This window comes from Podarcis gaigeae, assembly GCF_964106915.1.
Source record: "Podarcis gaigeae genome assembly, chromosome: 7".
Classification (NCBI taxonomy): domain Eukaryota; kingdom Metazoa; phylum Chordata; class Lepidosauria; order Squamata; family Lacertidae; genus Podarcis; species Podarcis gaigeae.
This window is the reverse complement of record NC_139683.1, coordinates 41,653,957-41,679,191: the sequence shown is the minus strand read 5'-3', so window position 1 is coordinate 41,679,191 and position 25,235 is coordinate 41,653,957. Positions and strand designations below refer to the sequence as shown.

The following is a 25,235-nucleotide window of genomic DNA, read 5'->3' as shown; positions in this document are numbered from 1 at the left end:
TCCTTCAGCATCTGCCTCCTCCATAATCTTCTATTTTGAGTTTGCCTCTTACCAAGACCTCAACAGCTATAACTGCAACATTTGAGCAACTAAATTTCTCAAGGTAGGGTCAGCAAATGCCAACAAATGCCTCATTTTTTACATGAGCTACTATAAGCCAAACCAAAAAAGGTGAAGAGAGCCTTCCAACAGCAAGGGTAAAAGAAATCCAGTCATTCACATCATTCACATATTGTATGTGTTACAGACACTTAACTTCCAGAGAAACAAACTGGTTCTGTTTGCTTGTGGGTTGTTTTTTTTTTCAAATATAAAGAGCCTTTTAGACTATTTTACTATGTTCACTTGTTTAATATTAAAAAATGGCTTAGCTGCTTTCTGGTGCTCCTGTCTCCCAGAGCACATTCCACAGAATTTTCATCTTCATTTGACTTGAATAGCCTTTAGCCATCTAAAGTATGGGTGACCATAGAGTTTGTTGCCTTTCTGGCTGGCTTTGGGCATTCACTGAAAGCAGTAATTAATGAAGCATGATGCTTCCTCTAAGATTGCTTCTGGGATTTGTGCCTGTGATGGAAGGGAACATGTTTATATCCACCTTGACAAGATAGCATGTTCTGTCTATGAAAGGGATTCTGCATGATCCTACTTTGCATGAGATTAGGAAACAGAAGTGTAAATCATGCACGATCCCGCTGGAATTGCACCCACTGAAATTGCACCTAGCACCTAATGCTAAATGTTGAAATTGCTGCTAATTTTTCTTGTCTTCCATTGTATGTTGCACGTGCTACTGTGATCATAATGGAAATAAAACAGCAAGTCTGTGTGGACCGCCATAGTTAAGCACTGAAACAGTTTGTGTTCCTTATTAATAAAAATAAGCTCCCAGCAATGTGGGGTTCCAAAAATCAAACGTTGTATTTGATTCAGGTCCCTCTGTGACTTTTACTTGTTGCTGAACTTTATACCTTAAATGTTTTGTTATTTTGTGACTTAATACCTTAAATGTTTTGTTATTTTGTATGAATACTTAGGGGTCTATGGAGGGTTGGAGGAGGGGTAGTACTTCAGATGGGGGACACATCATCTCCTTCTTGGGTAGTTTGTCCACCTTTGGTTCCCACTTTGCACTTAGCTCTCACCTGTGGCTCCTAGAAGCTGTCAGCGTGCAACAGTCGTCACACCCTGGGAAATGTATTTGACTGGTTGGCTAAATCAGGTGAGAGTAGCCAATGGGTCTCAAACCCTCAGTGAGTTAGGGACTTTCCCTGCATGTGTAGACAGGGTCTGGCAGATTTAGTGGCCGAGACCAATAGTGTGTCCAAGGGTCAAGAAGGTGGTTACTGTTGAGGAAAATGAGGGGCAGATGGGGCTCGTCAACCTGGGAAGGTAGCCCATTTGGGAGAAGGAACACTCTGATCCTAAACCTTCACTGCCTTGTGGCTATACTCATTCATGAGAAAGGCTTCCGGAATTAACCCCAAGGAAAAATCCGTACCCTAGACAAATCCAGAGTGGAGTACCTGAGATGGTTGTTTGGTGTCTTGTATGCCTCCTTCCAGCAACTCCTGCAGCCCAGCTGGTGCCAAATGTATTGCTCTATTTTCCTTTGGACCACATCAAGGCTGAGAGAGTGGTCTTGTCATCTGGGCAACCCAGGACCTCCATACACACCGCCCAGGCTTGCACCCTGGGGAAGTCACTTTGGTGCTGCTAGTGTAGCAAAAACAATGTGGGAGGCAGCAGTTATGAGTTATTGATCTTTGTAGTCACAGCAGGTGCTGTGATTCTCCAGTGATTTGACTTTACCCCAAGAGGCACACTCCATTGTCTCTAGAGACAGACAGATGCCACCAACTACAACAACAAATGAACACTTATCTATTGGTTGTTCACCATCCTAAACTCTAGAATGGAGGAAGGCAGAATCTTGAATGAATGAATGAATGAATGGCATGCCAGGGAGCCTGCCAGATATATGGCCTGGTGTAACACACACACACACACACACACACACACACACACACAAATATCCCTCTGTCTTGGGATACACTGCTTAGCTTGTCCTCTCAGAGCCTTTATAGATCATCAGTAAAATTATGCCAAACTCTTAGATTTGCCTTAATTTGAGAATTGACATGCCTGCATGCTAGGCATATACACAACATTAAAAAAAATGGCTTTGATTGTATTCCCCGAGTTTGTCTCAAAGAGATTAGTATAATTCACAAAACAACTATAGCACCTGCATTTGTTTTTTTAAAAAAATTAATTAGCATGAGGAATTTTTTTAAGCATTTTTTTTCTACCCCTGTGCTCTGTAGTATTGGAAACAGGCCAAAACTTCAACCAACGTATGATTCTGCAATTAGAACCAATGAACCAGAATTCAAAAGCATAGGAGAATTTATTTGCTAAATAGATTCCCCTCACAAGGCACTATTTTACACATAGGCTTCTAACTGGAAGCTCTGATGTAAAGTTCCAGATTTTTGCTGTCTTGGTGTTCGAGAATGCAATACAAGGAATATTACTGAGCACAGGTCTGAGCCTTCCGTAGAGTAGGCTGAAGAGGCCATCTCAGGTGACCAATTTAGGGTGCCATTAAGGAATGTCCCAATACCTGTGAACTTCCCAATAAAGTCCCCATAGTCTAGTACGGTTAAATGTTAATTGGGCTGTGTGCATCAGAAAACAATAAGCAAAAAATTGAACCCATCTCTCACAAAATTTGGGCCTGACTTGTACTACAATGGCTCACCCTGGTGCCAGTGCTCCTTGCCACTGCTGCAGGGTGTTTATTGATGCCAGTGAATCTGGGAAGTGAAGTTTTGAATGGCTTTCTGGTTAATAGATTCAACCAGGAGGCACTGGGATTTCCATTTTGCAGCCTCGACCACATCACCAACAATATACAGTGATACCTCGCATTAAGAACTTAATTCGTTCTGGAGGACCGTTCTCAACCTGAAACTGTTCTTAACCTGAGGTACCACTTTAGCTAATGGGGCCTCCTGCTGCCACCACGCCGCCAGAGCATGATTTCCGTTCTCATCCTGAAGCAAAGTTCTTAACCTGAGGTACTATTTCTGGATTAGCGGAGTCTGTAACCTGAGGCGTCTGTAACCCGAGGTACCACTGTACCTGGCTTAAAGATTTTTCTGTCACTACTGAATTTCTCCACACCTTCCCTCCCAACAACTAGGATAACGTTTCAGAAGGGAGGGGCAGCAGGGAAGGCTGAGGGTGACCTCCACTGAGCATTGCCCTTCCAGAAGTCATCTGTCAACTACTCAGCATTTCTGAAGACCTCTGCTTGTTCCCTCAAGGCTCAGTACAGTCTCGAGTCTCTTAATATCTCCTTATTGTTTACTCTGTCCTTTTCCACACAACAGGGTCTCCTTTCTTCCCCCTGCCTCAACCAACACAGATACTGAACTCCCTCTTGGCCTGCTGGTTATAATTAGGTTATAGTTTGGCAGAAACACCACCTGCTTTCCCCTTTTGTATGTTAAATGGTACAGCAGTTTGAAGGGGGGAGAAACAGGAAAAGAGTGCCATGTAGTTTTTTGTAGCATCAGAATGTTTGTGCTGATGCTATCAGTTGAAAACCTTGTTGGAACTTAAGGCAGACAAAGAGAAAAACACTGGGAATCCATTTATAATACAAGCACAAGGCCTATTGTGGTTTTCCCTGATCTGGTATCCGTGATTTATGGAAACAACTTTTCTGAGCTTTATTGTAGTCAAAAGTGGGAAAGCTGCTCCCTGTCTTATTGACAATATAAGGTGAACATTGTGAGCTTGGTTGTTGTTATGGCAACGAGAGTTGTTGTTATGTAACAATGAAACTGCTGAGCATGTGCAGACTGAAACATCAGTTATCTTCACTGACTATGAGGTCGGTTAATTTTGATATAACACTGTGCAACAAGGTCTGTAGAAATCTTTTGGAACAGGTAGGAATTCTGCTCCAGATAGCAAATCCCATCAAGATTGCCAAGCCCCCTTTTCAGCACAGGAAAAGACACAGGGCCATTTATTAGTTTATTTGGTGTATTTTACCCCACTGTTCTGAAATACCATATTCAAGGTGGCTAACAAAATATTGATTTATATTTCATGGGTTCAGGACAAACGCTAACATTTTAAACAGAATATTACTCCCCCCTCTCCCCCTCCCGCCACCTGCCTCCACTGTCTAAATATTTAGTTTGGATATCCTGAAAATACAAAGGAAAACAAAGTAAAAATAATGAAATCCATCCACTCCTTTGCATTTCTTGTTACGTTACTTCATTTACCCCAAAACAAGGCTGACCTACAGCTCTCCATCTTCCTCTCTCAAAAAAGAGACAAAATAATAATCCTTTAAAAAAACCAATTCAATTCATAGCATGTCCTTTTCCTATCAGGTTGCCTGTGTAATCAAGCTGTACTCTATATATTTGATCACTCACTTCTCTGTTTTTTATTTGTCTTTCAGATGGAAGGCAGAGAGCAGGTCCTCCAGGACTCAGAGCAAGGTGGTATCTGGTCTCCTTAGCAGCCTTTTTGTGGATGGAGTGAGTCAGGGCCCTGTTCCAGGCCAGGTGGAAATTGCTGGCAATTTCTGTGGCTTCTCTGCTTGGAGGACAGACCTGGGTAGACTTTGCAAACTGTCCTGGTCCCCTTAAACTAGCCTGCTGCTTCAGATGCAGTGGAGGTTGCTACCCTGTTACTACTGTTGAAGTGAGGTTCAACTCATGATTTAGCCAGCTCTGCAACTGGAGTGGGGTGGGGGATGGGGTGGACATCTTATCATTTACCTCAGGAAGCAAAATGTAATAGACCAACACCCATGTAGTGGACCAATGGGTGAGTAAGTCCCACTAAAAATTACAGTGGTGACTGTGCAATACTATACCTGCATTTTGAGGATACATGCTTAGGATTGAGCTGTGAGTGTAACTTTACTTTCTATTGTCTACTAAAATAAATTCATAGTGGAATGTATCATTTAGTGTTCTAGAAAGATAATGTAAAATTAAAAACTGGGCAGAAAACAACTGCAAAGAAGATAGTAGCATTTTTCATTTGCATATCTCCCCCTTTAAATGAGGCTGCAGTTATCCCTCAAAGAATCCCTTGATAAATATTTGCCAGGAAGTGATGCTAGTTTTCTGTGGCCAATATGTTTGTATATATGACTGATGAACAGAAGATTGTATTACTGCTGTGTTTACTGGCCATGTGTTGTGGATCAGTTAAGGACTTCAGAAATGCTATCAGTGAAAGTGCATTCTCCATTAGCAAATTAGTTTATTTGCAGCAACTTGTGACAGAGCAGTTGGAAAACTGGGGTCCCACTGTTACTGGTATCCCATGCCACAGGGCTGTCTCTAATGCAAAAGCTGCATTTATAAGCAGCTTTGAAAGGCCAGAGACAATTCAAACAGAAATAACTCTTCATTGATGGTGTGGGGTGAAAAATTTATGACAGAGAGCTGAAAAGAGAGAGACTTAAAGTCCTGAGAAAGATGCCAGAGCCTACATTTGGTTTGCCTATTTGTCTAATGCTTGACATTTCAGGCTTGACTGTAGATAGCTGGGGGAAATAGATGGTTTTATTCAACTTGAGAGAAGATGAAATCACTTGAGTGAATCTCCTAACTAACATTATCCATTGGATTAGATTATTTATCCCGATACGATACTGTATAATTAATATAAATCCAAAAGTTGCTTTTGTTTTTACAAATGATTAAATACCCAGAAAGAATATTGGCAAGATGGAGGCAACTATTAATCCTAGCTCAGCAAATCCTCAGAATGTAGCTACCTGGAACAGGAGGAAACATTTGCTGAGAGCTTCAATTTTGTATCCTATCTGAAACTTTGCAGTAAATTGCCTAGCCAGCATGAGAATACTTCAGAGACTTTCCCACTGAGTGAACAGGAAAATGGGAAGAAAGATGGTGAAAAATTTAAGTGAGGAAAAAGTGCAGGCCTTGGAATAACACAGCAGGTTTCTGAACACCTGGCTGTGTAAAAAAAAAAAAATCTGGGTGGTGTTAGAGGGCATAATAAGCAGAATTTAGCAAATGCACCTGCCAATCACCTGTCCTTGAGTGTAAGTATATTAAAATAAGTATTTGTGGCAATAGTAATATTGGGATAATGAAAGAGTTGGCAATTTTTTTAAACTGTAAGAAAATCATTCCTGACCATTGGCCATGTTGGCTAGGACTGATGGGAGCTGGAAAAACAACAGAACGTGGAAAAACACAGGCTGCCCACTTCTGCTTACAACTGAACAACAACACAATTAAAGTTGTAGCATGCCCTCAGCTCCTTTGAATTTTTACTTCAGTATAATATCTATAGAAGGAGAATGGTACAGACTCTTTAAGAGCCAATCCTAAGAGTCCCCAGGTTGCTACAGGTCATGTGAGTGAACAGCAAGAAACAGTTTTATTTTTGTAGCATTATCCCCTCACGGGGCAAAAAAATCATGGGCCAAGATGGACTACTAGCCAGGGTCAGTTCTGCATTAAGCTGGAACCTTCAGCCAGGTATTCTGCTATGGGTTTTTATCAGTAAGTTGAAAGCAATAAATAGTTGAAATTAAAGAATAAGTCAGGTGTGGTGCTGTTTTCACAAATATAATAGAAAAAGACATAGCTAGATATAATCTGCTGGATATAGCTCACTTTCACTATCTTTTATAAAGTAACATCAGTGGAAGTGTTCCATCTGGCCTTTGCTTCAGATATAGAGAATTGTCATATGAAAGCTGAATGGCACCTCAAGCGGAACTAAAAGTGAGAAAATCAGTGCAATTTTGATTTACAGAAAATATGCTATCAATTATCCAAAATTTTACATCAAACTTGTCCAAAATTTTACATGAAAATTGCTATTTAATGGTATAGTAAAAGTATATAATAGTGTAATAGGTGGTGTTCTCAAGAATCTACATGAAAATACATTTAGGTAATATATCACTCTCTGAAATTGGCTCGAGTGAAAATATTCCCTCTCTTCATTAACGTCCTGGAGGACAGTAATCATACCGTCTTAACCTTGCCATCCTTTAACATAATAGGAACAATATAATGTGGGGCACTCAATCAAGTTGGAATATTCCACAGTTCTACAAACATGTTATTAAGCTATCATAGTAGTGGGGAAATGTTTTAAATAAAATTATGTTAATAGGCTATGGCCAATACTCAGTATTACAGCAAAGTGTGATAACTGTGTTGTCACTTCTTTTATAGCCCTAACGTTTCTTTGTCTTGGTTTCTCGAGGAACTTAGTGCAAACAAAACCAACAGAGATTTCTGCATTATTCCTTGAGCCCTGCTAACCTGCTAGAATCCAGGGTCATTGGCTTCCTTCTTGAGTTCACAGGAGGCCATTGTATTTATGCTGTGTAATTTGGAATTTATGTAATTTGGTTTGATTTGATTGGTCGGTTAATAAAAAATTATTCTTAAAAAAAAAAAGATAAATAGGTACCGCTCCGGTGGGATGGTAAACAGCATTTCCGTGCGCTGCTCTGGTTTTACCAGAAGTGACTTGGTCATGCTGGCCACATGACCCGGAAAAACTGTCTGCAGACAAACATTGGCTCCCTTGGCCAGTAAAGTGAGATGAGCACCGCAACCCCAGAGTCGTTCGCGACTGGACTTAACTGTCCAGGGTCCTTTACCTTTACCTTTTATGTGCACATAAAGCACAAGCACAAAGTGTCTCTAGTGTATCTAGCCTATGAAGTGTGCCTAGTGTAGAAGCCTGTCAGATCTCTTTACAGGTTCATTCTAACACTTGCATAAAAGTAGAGATGCTGTTATAATAACTTCAGGGGTATGTAAAAACTGTCTCAAAGAAGAAATGAACTTTACAAGCCCTGAAAATCCAAGCTGGAGAATTATCTCTCATACACCTATTTGCAAACAGGGTTATAGCCACATGATCAGGAATTTTGAAAACACAGAATGGTGTGTATGTTAGGAAAGAGTCCTATGCATGTGTACTTGTACACATGTAGGTTGTAGGCAGACATTAAACTGTATGTGTGAATGTCTGAAGCAGAAACCGCCTGTGCTATCTCTTCCACCCCTGTCTACACACACATTCATCATAATGTCTGCACAGGGCTTGTGTTTGAGGAGGCAAATTTTGAACCAAATCAAATAGCATTATAATGGCACCTAGTGATGGAATATAAGCATTGCCACAAACATCAGTATGAGAAAGGGAAAGGACCCATATGTTCTAATTCACAGAGAAGCAAAAGTTGAAATAAAAGTCTACACCTTAAATTAGTCAACTTATCAAAAAAAACAAATCCTTGTTAACACCTCTGATTATGAGTAATGCTAAGGGCGGGGGAACAAAAATATGTATAAAATACTTTAGACAGAGTTCACTTTGCAGAAATAAATTCACATTGCCTAAGTTTTGATATCAGCAGACCTCTAGTGGCTATTAATATAAATGTTGATTTCTATCTTTTTACTATTTTATGTAGGAAAGGCTGCTAAGTTTACAAAGAAAAGGAACAACTCATTCAGAAATATCATATCGAAAGATCATTTCAATAATTACTTATGTTGATGTATCTTCTGAAATAGCTCTACACTAGCATTAGTTGTCATAAAGTCATTTCCTAAGAGCCGAATTTCTAGAACATCACCAAAGCTACAGATGTGAAAAATGAGAATTCAGAACTGACCCAAAATTTCTCAAAAGAGATTTTTCTGGAGTGAAAATCTGAGAATATTTTTTGCCCCTTCCTGAAATGGAGGACAATTGGGGGGGAGGCTATTATTTGAATAGTCTCTGCCTCTAATACACAATGCCTCTTAATAATGCAAGACATTGTGAGGAGTGCAAAATAGTGGTCAGGCTGCTAAAGGAAAGAAGCTGTCCCATTGTTATTGTGCTGCCCTTCCCCAATAAAATATTGAAGTATTTCTGCTCCCACACAGGCTAATGGAGAATATTTGGTGAAATTATACCCTCAATTTTTCAGCTTTGGCAGCAATAATAGCCTTCTGGAGTGGAGAATTAAATCAAGCTGTCTGGGATGAGGGGTGAAAGGCTTCAGGCTTTGATTCTCCAAGCAACTGCCCAAGCTGACATTGGCAAGAACTAGCTGGGCTGGTAGGTGCACACAGCACATACATAGTGCTGTAAGTGTGGATCAGGGGCCAAGTGATTGTCCTGTTCCATAATTTTATATAAACATTAGTATATCTGACCAAAGTAAAGGTAAAGGTAAAGAACCCCTGACCATTAGGTCCAGTCGTGGCTGACTCTGGGGTTGCGGTGCTCATCTCTCGCTTTATTGGCCGAGGGAGCCAGCATACAGCTTCTGGGTCATGTGGCCAGCATGACTAAGCTGCTTCTGGCAAAGCAGAGCAGCACACGGAAACGCCGTTTACCTTCCCGCCGGAGCGGTACCTATTTATCTACTTGCACTTTGACGGGCTTTCGAACTGCTAGGTTGGCAGGAGCAGGGACACAGCAACGGGAGCTCACCCTGTCACGGGGATTTGAACTGCTGACCTTCTGATCGGCAAGTCCTAGGCTCTGTGGTTTAACTCACAGCACCACCTGCGTCCCTTTTTCTGACCAAAGTAAAGTATACCTATTTCCCTGTGATATCATTGAACACAACTATCCCTCGGAGCTTTCAAAAAGCACATGCCTCACATCTGTTCTGAATGGTGTGTATTTGTTGTTGTTTTTCTGGGTTTCTACAGTAGAAAATGGCAGGTGAGTAACAGTCCTTCATACAGAGATGAAAACAAGAAGCAGATAGCTCCATGGAAACAACCTACAGAAGCCTCTTCCTACTCAAGACAAGTGCAGTCAACTTATTTTCTCACTTTCAATTTAGACAGATTTGAAATGTAATGATTGTGGATTGCATAGATCAGTGGTCAACATGCAGCCTGTCAGTTTGGGTCATAGCCTTCAAGTTTGCACAGTGGAAATACAACACAAGAGAGTTCAATTTTTTAAAAAATGACCTGTCGTTTCTAATAATGCTATTATAGCATTGTCTCCAGTGTGGTAGATAAAGCTGCATCAGCATTCCCGTTATAGAATCCATAGTCAAGACAGAAAATTCTGTGGAATGTAGCACTGAACTATTTACTAGATCCATTTTGATGTCATCATTTAATTGTTTTTTAAAATCTATAGGTCATGATTATAGATGGGTTATCTATTTCTTAAAAGCTATCTAAACTACTTGCTATTGCATTTTGTAGATTCTACTGCCAGTCACTTTCAGTAGGTGACTTTGAGTCAGTTCTGAAGAGGGTGGCTAGTGTCCCTGAATGTTGTGTGTGGTTCTCCATGAAGGAGATTCTTGCACCCATGTCAATCACATCCTTGATTTCAGTATTCTGTTGCTCTTTTCTGTGGAGGCAAACATGATTTCATCCTAGGTATGACTCTGAGTGGACATTACATATAGAGAATGAGACCTCTGATGTTATTCTCATTTGCAAACCAGAGGAACTATCATGAGCACACACACCACAATGAAACACACATCACAACCTATTCTGTTGGCTAAAATAGAGCACTTCTTTCAAGCTTAATTTCAGCAGGAGAAGGGAGAAAGGGTTAGGACACTCCAGGCACTGGTGCAGGAAGAGGAGTGTGGAGGGAGCGCACTGTCCCCGGCAGTGTGATCCCGGTAGGGTGCCATCACGGCTGCCCTGCCCAATCTGGGTACCATGCACCTGTGGGCTGCCCCGCCTGCTCTCTGCCCCTCAGTGCTGGAGCATGAAGCTCCGCCACTGACTCCAGGCACCAGGAAAGGTCCCTGCAGGAACATGTGCACCCATGAGTGAACTCCTCTGTAGAACATAGGGAAGTTTGTACAAGCTGTTCTGTGCAAGATAAAAGACACCACAGTTGACTTGTGTATAATTTTTATACTTTGAACACTTTGCAGCAGCAAGATGTGCATTTAGATGTTTCATGGATAGTCAGTGAGATCACAGCTTATCACCTCCTGACATTCCTCTAGCATTGTGCAGAATATCCTCTCATCTCAATGTTCACCTCAAAAGTAGAGCATTCAAGAGTCCAGCAAGTTCTTCACAAAATACTCATTTTAGTAAACATTTGTGCCATTTCAGTGCCATTTGCATTGTTTTGTTTTTAAAGCTGCTGAAGCTTGATGGTGCCACATTTCCCTTTCTGTTTTCCCTATAGCGTCCTTGTTTGCATTAAGCAGCTTGGGGCTCCTGATAGCACAACAGGGTTCCTCCCCCTGCATGCCCCTATCCCTCCCTCAAACCCACTCTGGTGGTCCAGATGAACTCTCAGAACTGCACAGAGGTAGGAGAGCGGGGCCATTCAGTCTGGCAAGTAGAAATGCTTATGCAGATGGAATGGTCAGAAGAGTGCAAGGTTGAATTCCTCCCTTTGAACTGGAGAGGTGTTTTGCTAAAACTGTTCACAGCTCCTTAAACTTCAACTATAAGGCAAACAGGTGAGAGCTGCACTCAGATTGTGACTTGAGAATAGATTTTTATGACTTTACATTCCAGGGATATGGCTACAGTTGCTTAGAACAATCTGTATTTCTGATGGAAATGTCCTCTGCAGCCAAGGATATTCCCCAGCAACATGAGAGAAGTTTGATGCACAGCTAGGACAAGTTTTTTGGCCTGGTGGTGGTGGGTCACTGTGACTGCCTTTTTTCTTCAAAGGTAGAGGGTTTATAAATATTAGGTAATTACATTGCCTTAGATTTCTCCCCTCCCCAGTCTTCAGCCCTCTGTGTTTGCATGTGTTTAACAAGTTGCAACCACAAATGGGTTAGACTAGTGAAGGTGTCTTCCAAGCTCCTGGAGCCCTTGGCTCACCAACTGTTGGTTCTGGATCTGCAGTGAATGAAACTGATGAGAGTATGAACACAAATCCTTTTAGCTGCATTTTGCTAGCTTTAGTAATACATGCTATTGCATTAGGTCTGGACATAGGGATAAAGTCACTCATTTAAGCCTGGCTAATGTAAAAAGAGGAAAGTGATTGTGCTGAAGTGTCAAAAATATTTCTGTGTTGTTTACAGAGGGGAAGATAATTTTCATTCCGGGGTATTATTGGTTAAAATATTCACTTATGTAATTATGCAGTAATAACGAAGAAGTTGATTGTAACCAACCGTTGGTAGATTGTTGCTAACAAGTCAAACATGACAAACAATTTTGAAGCAATTATTGTCATTATAAGCCACATTCAATTGTTCAGGGCAGGAGTAATAGAAAGTGACAGTTGTGCAGCTGGGATAGCGGTGTGGAAAATGTGATTGTTCCCTCATCACGTTGGACCAGTCACAACTCAGCATTGCATTTGCTAAATACATAATTCATGTCTAATAACATTTTCATTTACTGAAAGCAAATTACAGAGGAAAGGAAAACATAAACAGGCACACCTCCCTCCTCCCCACCAAAAAAACACCCCCAAACCAATTGGAAAAGGGATCAACAAGCATGTGCATTTAGAAAGTGTATGATTACTAGCTTTTTCCATGTTTTATTTATTTTTTATGACTTTTCAAACTGCTTGGAGCAGCAGCCAATCTAGGTATTGATATGTCAAGAAGATCATCTAAAAAATTACCCTACATTTATTTGTTTTATTATACTTTTACACCACCATTTCTTCAAGAAGCTCAGCAAGGAAGGGCAGTGCTCCCCATGCCAATTGCAGCATCACAAAATCTCCGTGAGGCAGGCTAGACTGCAAGTGGATTCTCAATGGTCTGTCTGTAAGCTTTATGATCAACTAGATCTTTGATCTCAGATCTCTTCAGTTTTTGTCCAAAACTCATTAGCTACTAGGATCTTGACACACGGTCTTCTGCTTTTCTATCTAGCTGATTTCCCCCCACATATACTGATTGTATGGAGAGTGAATGGGCAGGTTCCCTGAGCCCCAAGGCTATGCACACTTGGCTGTATAACCTCTGAGCAGAATCTAAGGGACTAGCAACTTGAGAGCTGTAACAGTAAGGGACCGGAAGCAGCACCAAAGCCTGCCCAAGAACAGAAATTTCCAGATCTGGGCAAGAAAATGTGTAGACAAATGAAAATGTTAGAAATTAACATGATAACTGAATATCTGAGCAGATATACTAGAACAAGCTGGTGCTGCCTGTTTGGTTGACTCTACCAGTCTGCTTATGTGGTATCCCTAATGAGGGATCCACTTCTGATTTTGTTCTAGGGAAGTCAGTACTTTGTTAAAGAAGTAAAGACATCTTATACTTTATGTTTAGAGATTGCAAGGGACATTTTTCTTGTGAATAAGAACTTCAACTTGCTGTTTCAAGTGGCAGTCAAAGTACTTGTTTGTAACTTATTTATTGGCCTTGAAAGTACCATCCTTACAAACTTGGAAGAGCTGGGGAATGTTACAGATAGGTAGCCGTGTTGGTCTGCCATAGTCAAAACAAAAAAAATTCCTTCCAGTAGCACCTTAAAGACCAACTAAGTCAGTTCTTGGTATGAGCTATCGTGTGCATGCACACTTCTTCAGATACGAAGAATCTGGTATCTGAAGAAGTGTGCATGCACACGAAAGCTCATACCAAGAACTGACTTAGTTGGTCTTTAAGGTGCTACTGGAAGGAATTTTTTTTGTTTTGAGCTGGGGAATGCAACCCTTGGCTCTTTCAGAAGAAAGGGCAGGATTTAAATTCACTAAATAATAATTGGAAATAATGGAATAAATGTAAAAAGGGAATAAATGTAAGAAGGAACACATGTGAGCACAGTGTAAGAACATAGGAAAGAAAGGAAGTATCAGCAGATCTCCTTTCTACCATGAGCTTTTCTGTTGAGGTCGGAGTGAAATTTCTATATACTAAAGGCCAGAGGATAGCAAACTGCATCTCAGGAGTCCTACTTATCTCTAAGGACAAGCATCTATTCCTGCTATGGCAACTGACCTGATTCAAAGAGCAATTCACTCTTCCTTACAGACAATCCATAGTGTTTTATCACCAGCTAGAAATGTTGCAGGTTATCCGATGACTTCAATATCTAATGCTTTATCAGTAATACTTTATCTGTCTTCAGCTGAACAATCATTCCACTGTCACTGAAACTCCCTTATATTAGCCACAAAGAAATAGTTAAAGTGTCTGCAACATGTGCTACAATTGTGTTGGTAGGCGATAGTTATTTAATGTTTTCTTTTACAGTTGATATTAATTTGTGAAACTCACACTGCACCTCAGAAAGCTCAATGGACACTACTCATTTCTTTGAAGAAACTGAATATAATTTAAGGCAGTGAAGTAATGATATATGCCAGCTTCACTTAAATTATTCACAGGTGACAAAGGCATTAATTTTCTTCGACACAGTGATATTATTTACTCCCAGTATGAAGAAACTTTTGTGATGTTGCCATGAAAAAGATAACACTTCAATTAATTTTCAGTTCAGCCCTAAGGCTTATTCTGAAACATGCAGATGTAAATGTTCAATTTCTTTTTCTTTATTGACAAAAGAATTCAGTGCTTGTGAAAGGTGGCAGACTGACAATCATGGAGGCAGAGAATGTATTTTTATTCTCAGAGCTGGTGCTGCACAATAGAAGCAGGGAGATTCTTTACATTATTCTGCCAGCTTACTTTAGCCAAGGCACTTCATAAACTAGATTGTCTGGTCCACAAATTTTAATGCAACAGAAGCAGCAGAAAGCCTAAGTAACTATCTTAAATTCTGACACACACCAAAGTTTGTTGTCAGCATAAGACATGTTATTTAGGTAGATTCCTCCCCCCCCCCCCCCACACACACACTTCAATTTTTAGTGCTTGCACTACTTATGCAGTCACAAATACAACTGCCGCAGATAATAAGCAATCTGAAATGTACCTGATTTGTATAGAACACTTGTGTAGATCTCAGGTTTTGAGAAGGTTTTCTTCAGTTCAGTGGAGAAGAGTTTTTATCTGATGCATAAGAACCCCCAAAGCTGTGTAAGAATAGTGCTTTGTGCTGATCAAACTGTTATATCACAATTCATATGGCACTCATTCATTTATTACAGTTGGATTACTTCCTAAAACTAGGTATTTAGGAACTGCATATACCCAGCCTTAAACACGATTTCATACATGTAATAGCATTTTCATGCACACAGATATGTTTAGATTTGGAGTATTAGTGATTCTTTATAATGAGCAACACATGTTACCATTCTGCTCTAATCATAGATGCATCACGGGTCTCATGCTACTGGTGACTTCGGTACTATTAGGATTTCTCCTGAAAGGTCTAGAATCCAGTATGATCACTTTTCAATTGTATGGCTTTCTTTGAAATTCAGATAACAATAGGAACCTCTGACTGAATTTTCTACTTATTCTCAGGGCTACTGCCCTTCGTCCATCCCCTGAATTTAAGAATCATCCCAACCTCTTTTGTGGGTTCTGAGGAGTTAATAAGCTGTGCCTGCCATAACTCGTAGTCAGAAGTAGGCCCTGGACCAGGTGAGTCAACAACAAAAATATCTCTGCATCACTAGGAAGAGATGCACAATTGTTATTCTTACAAGCACAGCTAGGTCCCACTTCTTAATCTTAAAGTGTTATATTTTCAGAAATGAGCCCTTGGATAGGGAATTGTCCTCTCAAAGCACAGTTTGTTTGTTTGTTTGTTTGTTTGTTTGTTTGTTTGTTTGTTTGTTTGTTTTAAAAAACCTTATATGGCATGTCAAGTAACTTTCCATTTAAAAACAATATAGTAAATAACTTTGTTTTCAGACAAGGAATTTTACTGCACCTACTTTTAGCTTTTACTTTCAGGTAGCCCTAGTGGCTCTGACACACTAATATTGTGAGCTGGAATCCCCCAAGGTATAACAGAGAAAAGAGAAACAGAGCCCCAGCAGCTAGGCTGGAATGCAGCTTGTGAGTGACAGAGAATTCTATCAGAATAAATTAGTTTAGGGCAGCAGGATAGGAAGCCACAAGGAGAACAGTCAAAGATTTAAGTAGATTCTTGAAGTGGGCATATTGTGTGCCTGCCCCCTAGAGGGGCAGAAGTATAGAAGGGTGCACTGACAGAGCAATGACACTGAAAAAAAAATGATGACAGCTTTAAGTGAACACTGGGAAATGGAAGGAAGTATTCTAGTGGAGTGCATCTGTACACTGGTCTTAACAAATTGTGTTACACTATTCTCTGTACAACAGCAAAGAATTTAGGCTACTTAGAGAAGGAGTCTTAGGCTTTATTACAAGGTTTCACTGCATCCTTGCATTTAATAGCCATTCCCATGCATTGCATTAAGTGCATTAAGTTGGGGAGTGGGATGGCACATGCTGTTATCCTTCCCAACCTTCATATATTCAGCTGAATTTCTGCATGGACGCTACATTCATAAAACAGTTTGCATGTAGGGCTTTCTTTGCATTACAGAGAACCTGAAACACAAATGACCTCACTTATTTCCCTCCATACACATTCAGTGTGACATGTGATGGGGGCACACATATACTAGCTTCCCATTCATTCATATAGTTCTCAGGTCTTGGCCTATCTCTGATATGGGATGTTGCTAGGATGCAGGATAAATAATGTTCAAATGGGTAATAGATGTACAGTAGTCAAGGGCAGCATGGCAGTCAGGCACTGGACTGCTATATTTTACTACTGTGGGGACAAGATCTTGCCTCCAATTGGACACTCATCTCCCTTAGATCACAAACTTGGAACCACAATGCTTCCATTTACTTAAAATGAACCCTAATTCACTCCATGCCAACCTCAATTTTACATGAAAAAGACTAATAAAATTGTTGTCAGTATATTGTGGATACCATCTCTACTACTTGTCAGAAGCAAGAGTGAAAATCCTCTTTCTGACATCTTTGCTACTACAAGCCTTTTTTTCTTTTTCTTTTTCTTTTTTGGCTGAAGTCCTGCTTCTTTCGCTAGTGTTTAGAAGGGAGGCCTATATTTTTCAGTGATCTTGAGGACTCACAGATATATACAACAGGCTGTGGGGAATCTGTGCCCTCATTATTTTGTTGGACCATCACTCCCATCACCCCTGACCATTGAACATGCTGGTTGGAGCTGAAAGGTGTCATAGTTCAACAACATCTGGAAAACCACAGATTCCTTGGTGTACATTCAGTGTCTCTACGTATGGCTAGTTTTGCCTCCATGTACTGCAATGTCTCCATGTGCAATACTTCATATTTTCCCATAAAAATGAATGGTAGTTTACTTTTGTGAAAGAAACTAAAGGCATGCACATTTGGAGATGCCATTGTCTCTTCATAATATATGTTATATTTAAGGCTGAATATTTTTGCATCTTTGGGAAATGTCACAAAAGTGAGCCAAGTAAATCATTTAGACACAAAACAGTTCTTAAAGTTGTCTACAGACACAATAAATGTGCACAGATCAGAAGCATAATAATGAATGAATAGTAGCAGAAATGGCTTTATTTACTCCCCTATACCCCACATCATTGACAATGAACAAAAGAAAAAAGGAACTGATCAACAAAACTCAGCTTCATTTACCAGAAAGTTAGCTTACCATCTTGCTGGCCCTGGAGATTCTGCGGACTTTGAATTCTTTCTTCGAGATTTGAACTGAGGTCAGAGTTCACAGCAGACATCCTGGTGGAGTCACTCAGATCAAATTCATCACTTTCTATAGAGCTTTCATCCTGAAAATATAAAATTCTGTATCACAAGCATATTAACAAATGTCAAGATAATTTTCAGGCACAGTGTTCATATAGATTAGGGCTTACCAAGCAATTACTTCGCGTTGTTCAGCCTAGAACTGACAACCTAGAATGCTTTGATTCTTTGTTATTTAACTACAAGATCTATACAAGAGTAATTAACTGACTGTTGTGCCCAGTTACATGTGCTTAAATCCAATTGATGAGTGTAAATAGACTCAGGATTACAGCTACTGCAGAGAAGGGCATGGGAATTTGAGTGAAGAGAAGCAGAATTTCTATAAGTAACTGAGATACTATGATTGATAATCACTGATTTTAAAAAGGCAAAATAGAACAGTTCCAGATAGCTGAGGTACTCTCACCACAACATTTCCCCCCATTTCATAATATGAAACAAGACAGTCTAAAGGTTTAGCGTCTCTGTACTGAACAACTCTCTTTGCACTGTGTAATGACATGTTGCACTCTTTCAGTATATGAGAGCTTCCAAGAAGAATTCTACTTCCCCATGTGAAATAAGTTCCTTCCAAAATTAATGTGGTTATCAAGATGCTTATCCCACCCAAAATTCACAATGGCAAAGTTTGGAGTCCAAATTTCTCTCGTTAAGAACTTCCAAGCTAATTATGAGCTGAGCTTAAAAAATTGGGCTCTGCTTGTGATTAATAAAGGCTTGGTTCCCGACACCAGCCCTGCCCATTGCCGCAGTCCTCTTCCCTTTCCCACTGAAACCTATGGTATGTTGTGGCAGTATCGACAGTGATGAGAAGGGTTGCTGCCGCCGCTGCCTTTATTAGGCTCTGTAGCAGCACAGGGAAATGTTCTGGGCCCAAGAAAACTGGTGACCAGAAACATGTTCAACAAGATTCCTGGAGGCCAAAGTTTCTTTAAGCTAATGACTCCTTACTAGGGACCCAGAAACCCCAGGAAGGTGTTACTCCAGGGATCATGGAGCCAACAATACTATTGCTGCAATCAAGGTCACAACAGTAGACCTCTGTTGCATCTACCAAGTAAATCGTGATGGGTGGGGAAGAAAGGAAGTGAGTGGATTGGGACTCATCTGGAGCTTGTGGAGGCCTGCAGTCCTTGCTATATTCCTCTGGGGTGTGAAGGCCTTGTCAATCCCCAATAACACTACTGGGAGCATGCCAAACCCGGAGCCCCCCAATTCAAAGGAACAATTTTGAGTCCAATTTGAACCAAGACAAATTTATTCATTTTAAGTATGCCCTTTCTGAATCAAGCCCAACTCGTTCATCAGTAGCAGTATTTTACACCATTACAGATGTTTGTAACCTGGCAAAAGGGACAAAATTCCTAAAAATTAGCCTAATTTACACTGAGCTGTAAATAGGTTCTGTACTCACAAAGGCTTTCTGGGCCAGTGTGCACATTTGGGAGAGGGGGAATAGCTGCTATTAGGGCATGGCATAACATAAAATGACTACTTTGGGGACTGGCGTAATGGCTGCCACATCTAAAGAGCAGAAAAAAGAGAAAGGATCACAAAATGGTGTGGCCATGCTCCACCCACCAATCACTCCATCAATGGGAAAAGACACCTGCATCAGCCACTACTATACTCACTCACAGAGGGAAGTGGCTTGTAGCTGTTTTCAGGTAAGCCCATATCGGGAGACCCACTAATATTGGAAGCAACCTACCAGAGCACAGTTTACCAAAGGCCCCTTCAAACCTGAAGCTAGCCGTATTAAGAATGGTGGCATATTTTTAAATAAAGAGTTGACTTTTTTTCTCTTCACATAGATTGCTCCTGCTAGACAGTGAGTAAGGTCAGAAGCTCTTGCATAAAACAGATAGTGGCTACTGATTTCCAGTCAACTGTATTCTACTCAGAGTCACATTTCTCTGATAACTCCCCTCTTCCACCAGCAGTATTCAGTTGTTAGATGTGCTCCATGATGATAGGATGCAGGAGCAAAGCCAGTAGAATTGATAACAGCTAACAGTGGCAGTATGGAGTCTTGTTATCATTATTCTGTTCCCGTTTACTGGTCCAGTTAGTCAGCACTCCTCCACAGTGATCTGCCCTAGGGGTCGCCAACAGGGTGCTCTCTCTGATGAATCACTATGCTTGCTTTGGCTGATGAGACCTGGAGTCCAGCATCTGGAGGGCATCACATTGTCTGCTACTGGTAGGAAGGGAAGGAAATAGAGCAGGGGTAGCCAGTATGGTTGGCCTGTGCTGCTCACCTGACCTCCCTCTGGCTGAGTTCGAGGATGGATTCCAGGATGGAGAATTCCAGCATTCGAGGATGGAGAGGAGTGGGGGGGGGGGGCAAGGCAGTGCAAAGTCAATGTGGATCAATCTACCTAGGTTTCTGACCATCATTATTTGTGGTTATTCTTGATATCTCCCCATTCAGGTTTTTACTTCAAATATTTTTGTTTATTCTGCACTTCTCCCACACCCTGGGAAGCTGCTGATACCTCCTTGTTGTCTGTGAAAGGTGCCATTTTAACTACATAAGCAAAGACACTCAAAGCCTGAACATATTAAATAGAAGGAATGGTGGTGGTATTAGAAGAGCCAGTCTACCTTGCCTTTCTTTCACATGTAGCAAAATCCTAGACACATCTACACTGAAGCTGGTCTTATTGAGTTCAATGGGACTTTTTCTTAGGTAAGCAGGTACAGGATTTCAGCTTAAGCCTTTCATCAACTAGCTTGCAAACATGAAACTGAACGGAAAATATTACATAATTCAATATGATCTTAATAACTGCAAATATCTTACATGACCTTTGAGACCCTGTCTAAGCTGCAAGTGACCCTATCCATCTAATTATTCTACTAAATTGTCAGATGGTTTAATGTAAAACAGAGAAAAGGCAAAAATACTAGATCAGTTTTCCTTTAATTCTCCCAGATAATCAGATCAACTCTTCATTATATTTCTTCTGCTTATCCCACTCAGAAAACCCCTACTCAGAAAAGCTTTAAGCATATTCTGAAATCCCACTTGCATAAACCCAGACTCAAGGGTTTTGCTATAAATTTAAGTAGCGACTCACTTTTAAAGCTGTGCTAATGTATTTTATTTGGCAGGGATCATTTAAACACATGCACACTAACATACACACTAACAAACCATGTGAATTGAACAAACTAGGTTCAAGACCTAAGCATGCTAGTTCTTAAGACATCTACAGAGGTTTCTGATGGACTTGGTTGATAATAAGTCCCAAATGTGCATGCTCTCTCATACCCTTCCCAGGCTTCAGTACTGCCTCTGGCAATAGCTTTTACAGATTCACTATGCATAATATTAAGCCAAACCATGACTTAGCATGAATGAGCATGCTTGGAGAGGAGGTCACAGCTGCTTTGGATCTGTTCTAGTTCTACTGCTGCACTGTGCTGAGTTAAGTCATGGTTTGGCTAGTTGGTCATCTGAACGTGGGCTTGTGGTTTAGCTCTCCCAGAAACGCCAAAGTAGGACAAATATTGGCTAGAGGTCATGGTGTGTCTGGAGAGAGCTAAGCCCCATGTTCAGAAGACATGCTGAGAATCCTAAGGATCAGATGGAGAGTCCTGAAGGGCCACAATTGCCTTTCTGACCTCCCACTTCTGCCTTAAAATGGAACTCTTGAAAATCTGCCATCTAAAATATTTGAAGAATAAACATTAACATGAGCCAACAAAACAGCTCTTCCATACTTGAGTATTGTTAAGAAAAAACAGGTCAAGTCAAGCCCAATGAGTGAAGTGAACAATCCAGAAGAATGTCCTTCCCAAGTACCTTTCCCCTTCTCTCTCATTATTTGAACATGAGGAAACAGAACCATAGAAAACCCCATATGATCAGCTCTCAAGATTGAATATGTTGCATACTCTATGTAGAATCATAAACTATAAATAGCAAGGTATGATTTCAAACCTATGATTAAGTGAATGTTTTCCATTCCTCCTGTGTCATTAGAGCAATTGAAGTTGTAGCTTTAAAAATTACTCTTAATAGTAGACAAAACAAATTGCTAATGTAATAAGGTAACCGTAGATGAACGTAGTCCACCACTACTGTTACTATGAATTAGTCTTAGATATTTACCTCATCTTGCTGGGAATTTAATAACTGTAGCTTCATGTGCTTCATGTAGGCCATTGTGATTGGCATGTTGTAATCAATCATGCTGGTAACCAAAGTTGGGGGCTTCCCATTATCTGTAAGAATAAACAAAGATTAAAAAAGGTATGATTATGGAGTTTTCTATAAACAAAATAATTACAAATAAATGGTATATAGTACTTCCTACTATGGGTGTGTTTCATCATGAAACACTGCTTTACAGCTGTCATGATGTGTGAACTGGGTCTCCTGAAAAAGTCCTATGTGACAATGTTTTGGTGGATTTTAGCACTTACTTATGATATTTATATTCCCCCTTTCTTCCATCATGACACTGAAAGCAGCAAGCACAGGGTTTTCAGGCATTATTTCATTCAGCTACAAGTCAATCCAGATATCTTTAGCATCTGCAAGGTCACCATATTATGGGCCAGAATAATAGAATGGCCTGATTTCACTAGCATTCTAACTGTGCTAGAGAATAGGTCCAGCAAGGGGTAAGACTGGATGGAATGGATGGGGGCAAGGAATGCTTCCTGTGTCCTTCAAGGACAAGAAAAGACTTCTGAGAAAATTTGCTCATTTATCAAAACTCTTTGGGCTTCCCTCAAAATTTCTCCTGAGGAGGAAACGCCTCATTGCTCTAAAATGTTGACTTTAGTTGGAATTCTAATGGTAGTACAGTGGTACCTCGGGTTAAGTACTTAATTTGTTCCGGAGGTCCGTACTTAACCTGAAACTGTTCTTAACCTGAAGCACCACTTTAGCTAATGGGGCCTCCTGCTGCCGCCGCACCGCCGGAGCCCGATTTCTGTTTTCAACCTGAAGCAAAGTTCTTAACCCGAGGTACTATTTCTGGGTTAGCAGAGTCTGTAACCTGAAGCGTATGTAACCTGAAACGTATGTAACCCGAGGTAACACTGTAGTACTATGTATAGGTTTGTGTATGCACAATAATAATAATATTTATTTATATAGAAGACTAAGAAGGGGGTATTGTCCTTTGTCTCAAAATATATATTCAGTATAGGGCTCCTTGGTACCTTAAATGAGCCTTTATTTTTACATTTATTTATTTGTTTATTAAAATAATTTCTAACTTGCCTTCCTGGACATTCCACACACACATGCACACACACACACACACACACACACACACACCACAAGCTGCTTCACAACAAAATGTCCATGAAGTCATATAAGCAATTTATGGAACAATCCCCGTTAAATGAGCAGCAACAAATAAAAATGAGTAAGAAACTACATTAGTCTGATCTTCACCCTGCTGAGGGGCATCAGCATTCCTGAGAGAACGTGAAGGCCTTTACATTAGGGGCACTACAAGCTTCATTTGCTGGCATCTCAGGTTCCTGTAGTCCTTATTATCTTTGGTATTTTAAGTTGCTCCATCATGCTACCCTGACAGAAGGTACATGCATCTTTTTAGATACATATTTTGAGTTTACAAATCCAAAACATTGTGACTATTCATGCACGTTATCTCCTCCTTGGACACACAAAAGTGGACACACAAAAAGGAAGAGGGGGGAGAATGCTTCCCTCAGGTAAAATTACCATTTTAGCAGGAACATGGTATTACACATAATCCTTTGAGAGAATACAGAAGACTACTATATTCTGGCTTAAGTGAATGAGACAATATGACTTGTTGAACCGTTCTAGTGTACAATGTTTTATGAGTCTTCATTTAAACCAAGGAAATATAAATGGGCATTATGAATAAAATTACTTTACATCCCACTATTTGGCACTAAAGTTACCTTTGTGATCTGCTCCATCTGGGTTTAAATGCATTCTTTTCTGGCACTCTGAGCAGCTCATTAGAAATCGTGTCACCGCTTCTCTTGGTAGAAAGGCATAGGTCTCTGAAATCTGAAATGAATATAGGCATCATATAAGTTGATTGAACTCATCATTGTATTTCTGAATAAAGTGTACATATCATAATTGCTGGAAGTAAAAAGCATGCGCTACACAATTTTTTAAAAAACAAACAAACAGCAATTTAATCTGTCTGCTTATCAAATAAGGATATGTTTATAAACCTGCTGTCCACAAAGCCTTCAGTTTTGGTTGAATTATTTCAGTTTAATAGGTGGCTTTCTGGAAGCTACCCTTAGAAAATAAGTGGGGATACCTTGGACCCTTTCAGACATCCTCTTTAGTGAGCATTTGTGGTGATCTATGGTCATGATGCTATGGGGACAGGGTGCCATATACTTCAAATACTGTCTGCACCTGTAAAAGTGTTTGGGGTGGTGACACTGCTGCTTTTTCATTTATTGCATATCCCATAACTTTCTACTGAAATCCTGTAACATTCCACTTCAATTTTCTCCCACTTTTTGTGCTATAGCCCCTCCAGACAGCAATAATGTAGTGTCCCTGGGGATATTAATAACTAATAATGCAGAATAAGTCCACCACTGATGCACTATTATTGCGGCAAGAACATGTGGCACAATATACCCACAATAAAACACCAATCTGCAAGGGCCCCTTGTTCAGATCTTGGGGAAATGACTTGCTAGTGATATCATTCTTCAGGCTTCAGAACAAGAACAAACACACACACAAGTTTCTAAAGTTAAAACTCCTGCGTGGGAGTCTCTAGCACACATTCATTTAAATGGATTTGGATGAACACTAAGGTGCCATCATGCAATGCACAGTGTGATTTCACACAGCATATTTTGAACTTTTAATAACATAATGCCGGGCAATTATGTTTTATAGCCTACATGTGGATCTTCAAAAGAATATTGGCATGTGGAGTACTCCTGTTCAGAATTACAGCCAGCCATGCCTTCTAGCATAGGCCAATCCATTCCCTCCCCTACCATTTTGCACCCCAATAACCAGCATTATTTGTGCTCATTCCTCAACTACCTTTGGAGTTGATACCTTTAAGAGTTTTGTTTTCCTAAAGATTTTTTTTTTTACTTAAGCAAATTTTGGGGTTCTTCCTAGCCTTCAGATACCTTCGTCTTGTGAGTGGATGGTGTTGCCACAAATATGGTTATATCCATAGTTGCAGAATCAGTTCATAGTTAGTAAGTTGACTCTTTAACAAAGGGAACCCTCACCACCATGGCTCTTAAAGCAATGAGATGGACAGTTTGATAAAGAATATAGCAGGTGAAGTACAGATTTTCACAGTGTGTAATGGGGGAAGGTGTGGGGCTTGCAAAGTGATATTTGGTATGAGAATAGTGTGTGAACAGGGTGCATAGATTTTCTCCTGTGAAATACTGGAGGGTAGGGGCATTGTTAGAGGATGCCTAGCAGGCCCCTGGTCTGCATCTTTTGTGCCAGCCCCCAGAACTCCTGGCCCTTGCCCTCTTTTTAAAATTTATACTTAAAATGATT

At 40.4% G+C, this 25,235-nt stretch overlaps 1 protein-coding gene and 1 long non-coding RNA gene across 4 annotated transcripts in view; one reads left to right on the top strand and one right to left on the bottom strand.

Moving 5' to 3' along the window:
* The window catches only part of NOL4 (nucleolar protein 4), a 115,029-nt gene that overhangs the window by 45,052 nt on the left and 44,742 nt on the right, over positions 1-25,235 (bottom strand). For all 3 annotated transcript variants that reach the window (XM_083747787.1, XM_083747788.1, XM_083747789.1), the window contains exons 3-5: positions 23,627-23,738; positions 21,828-21,940; positions 17,595-17,727 (exon numbers count right to left, since the gene is read on the bottom strand). In XM_083747787.1, coding sequence (XP_083603913.1) covers positions 17,595-17,727; positions 21,828-21,940; positions 23,627-23,738 — 358 coding nt within the window. The remainder of the gene's footprint in view (positions 1-17,594; positions 17,728-21,827; positions 21,941-23,626; positions 23,739-25,235) is intronic.
* On the top strand, positions 3,359-7,239 carry LOC310848719. The gene is made up of 2 exons (XR_014566538.1): positions 3,359-3,962; positions 4,490-7,239. It is a non-coding gene; the product is annotated as an uncharacterized lncRNA (long non-coding RNA).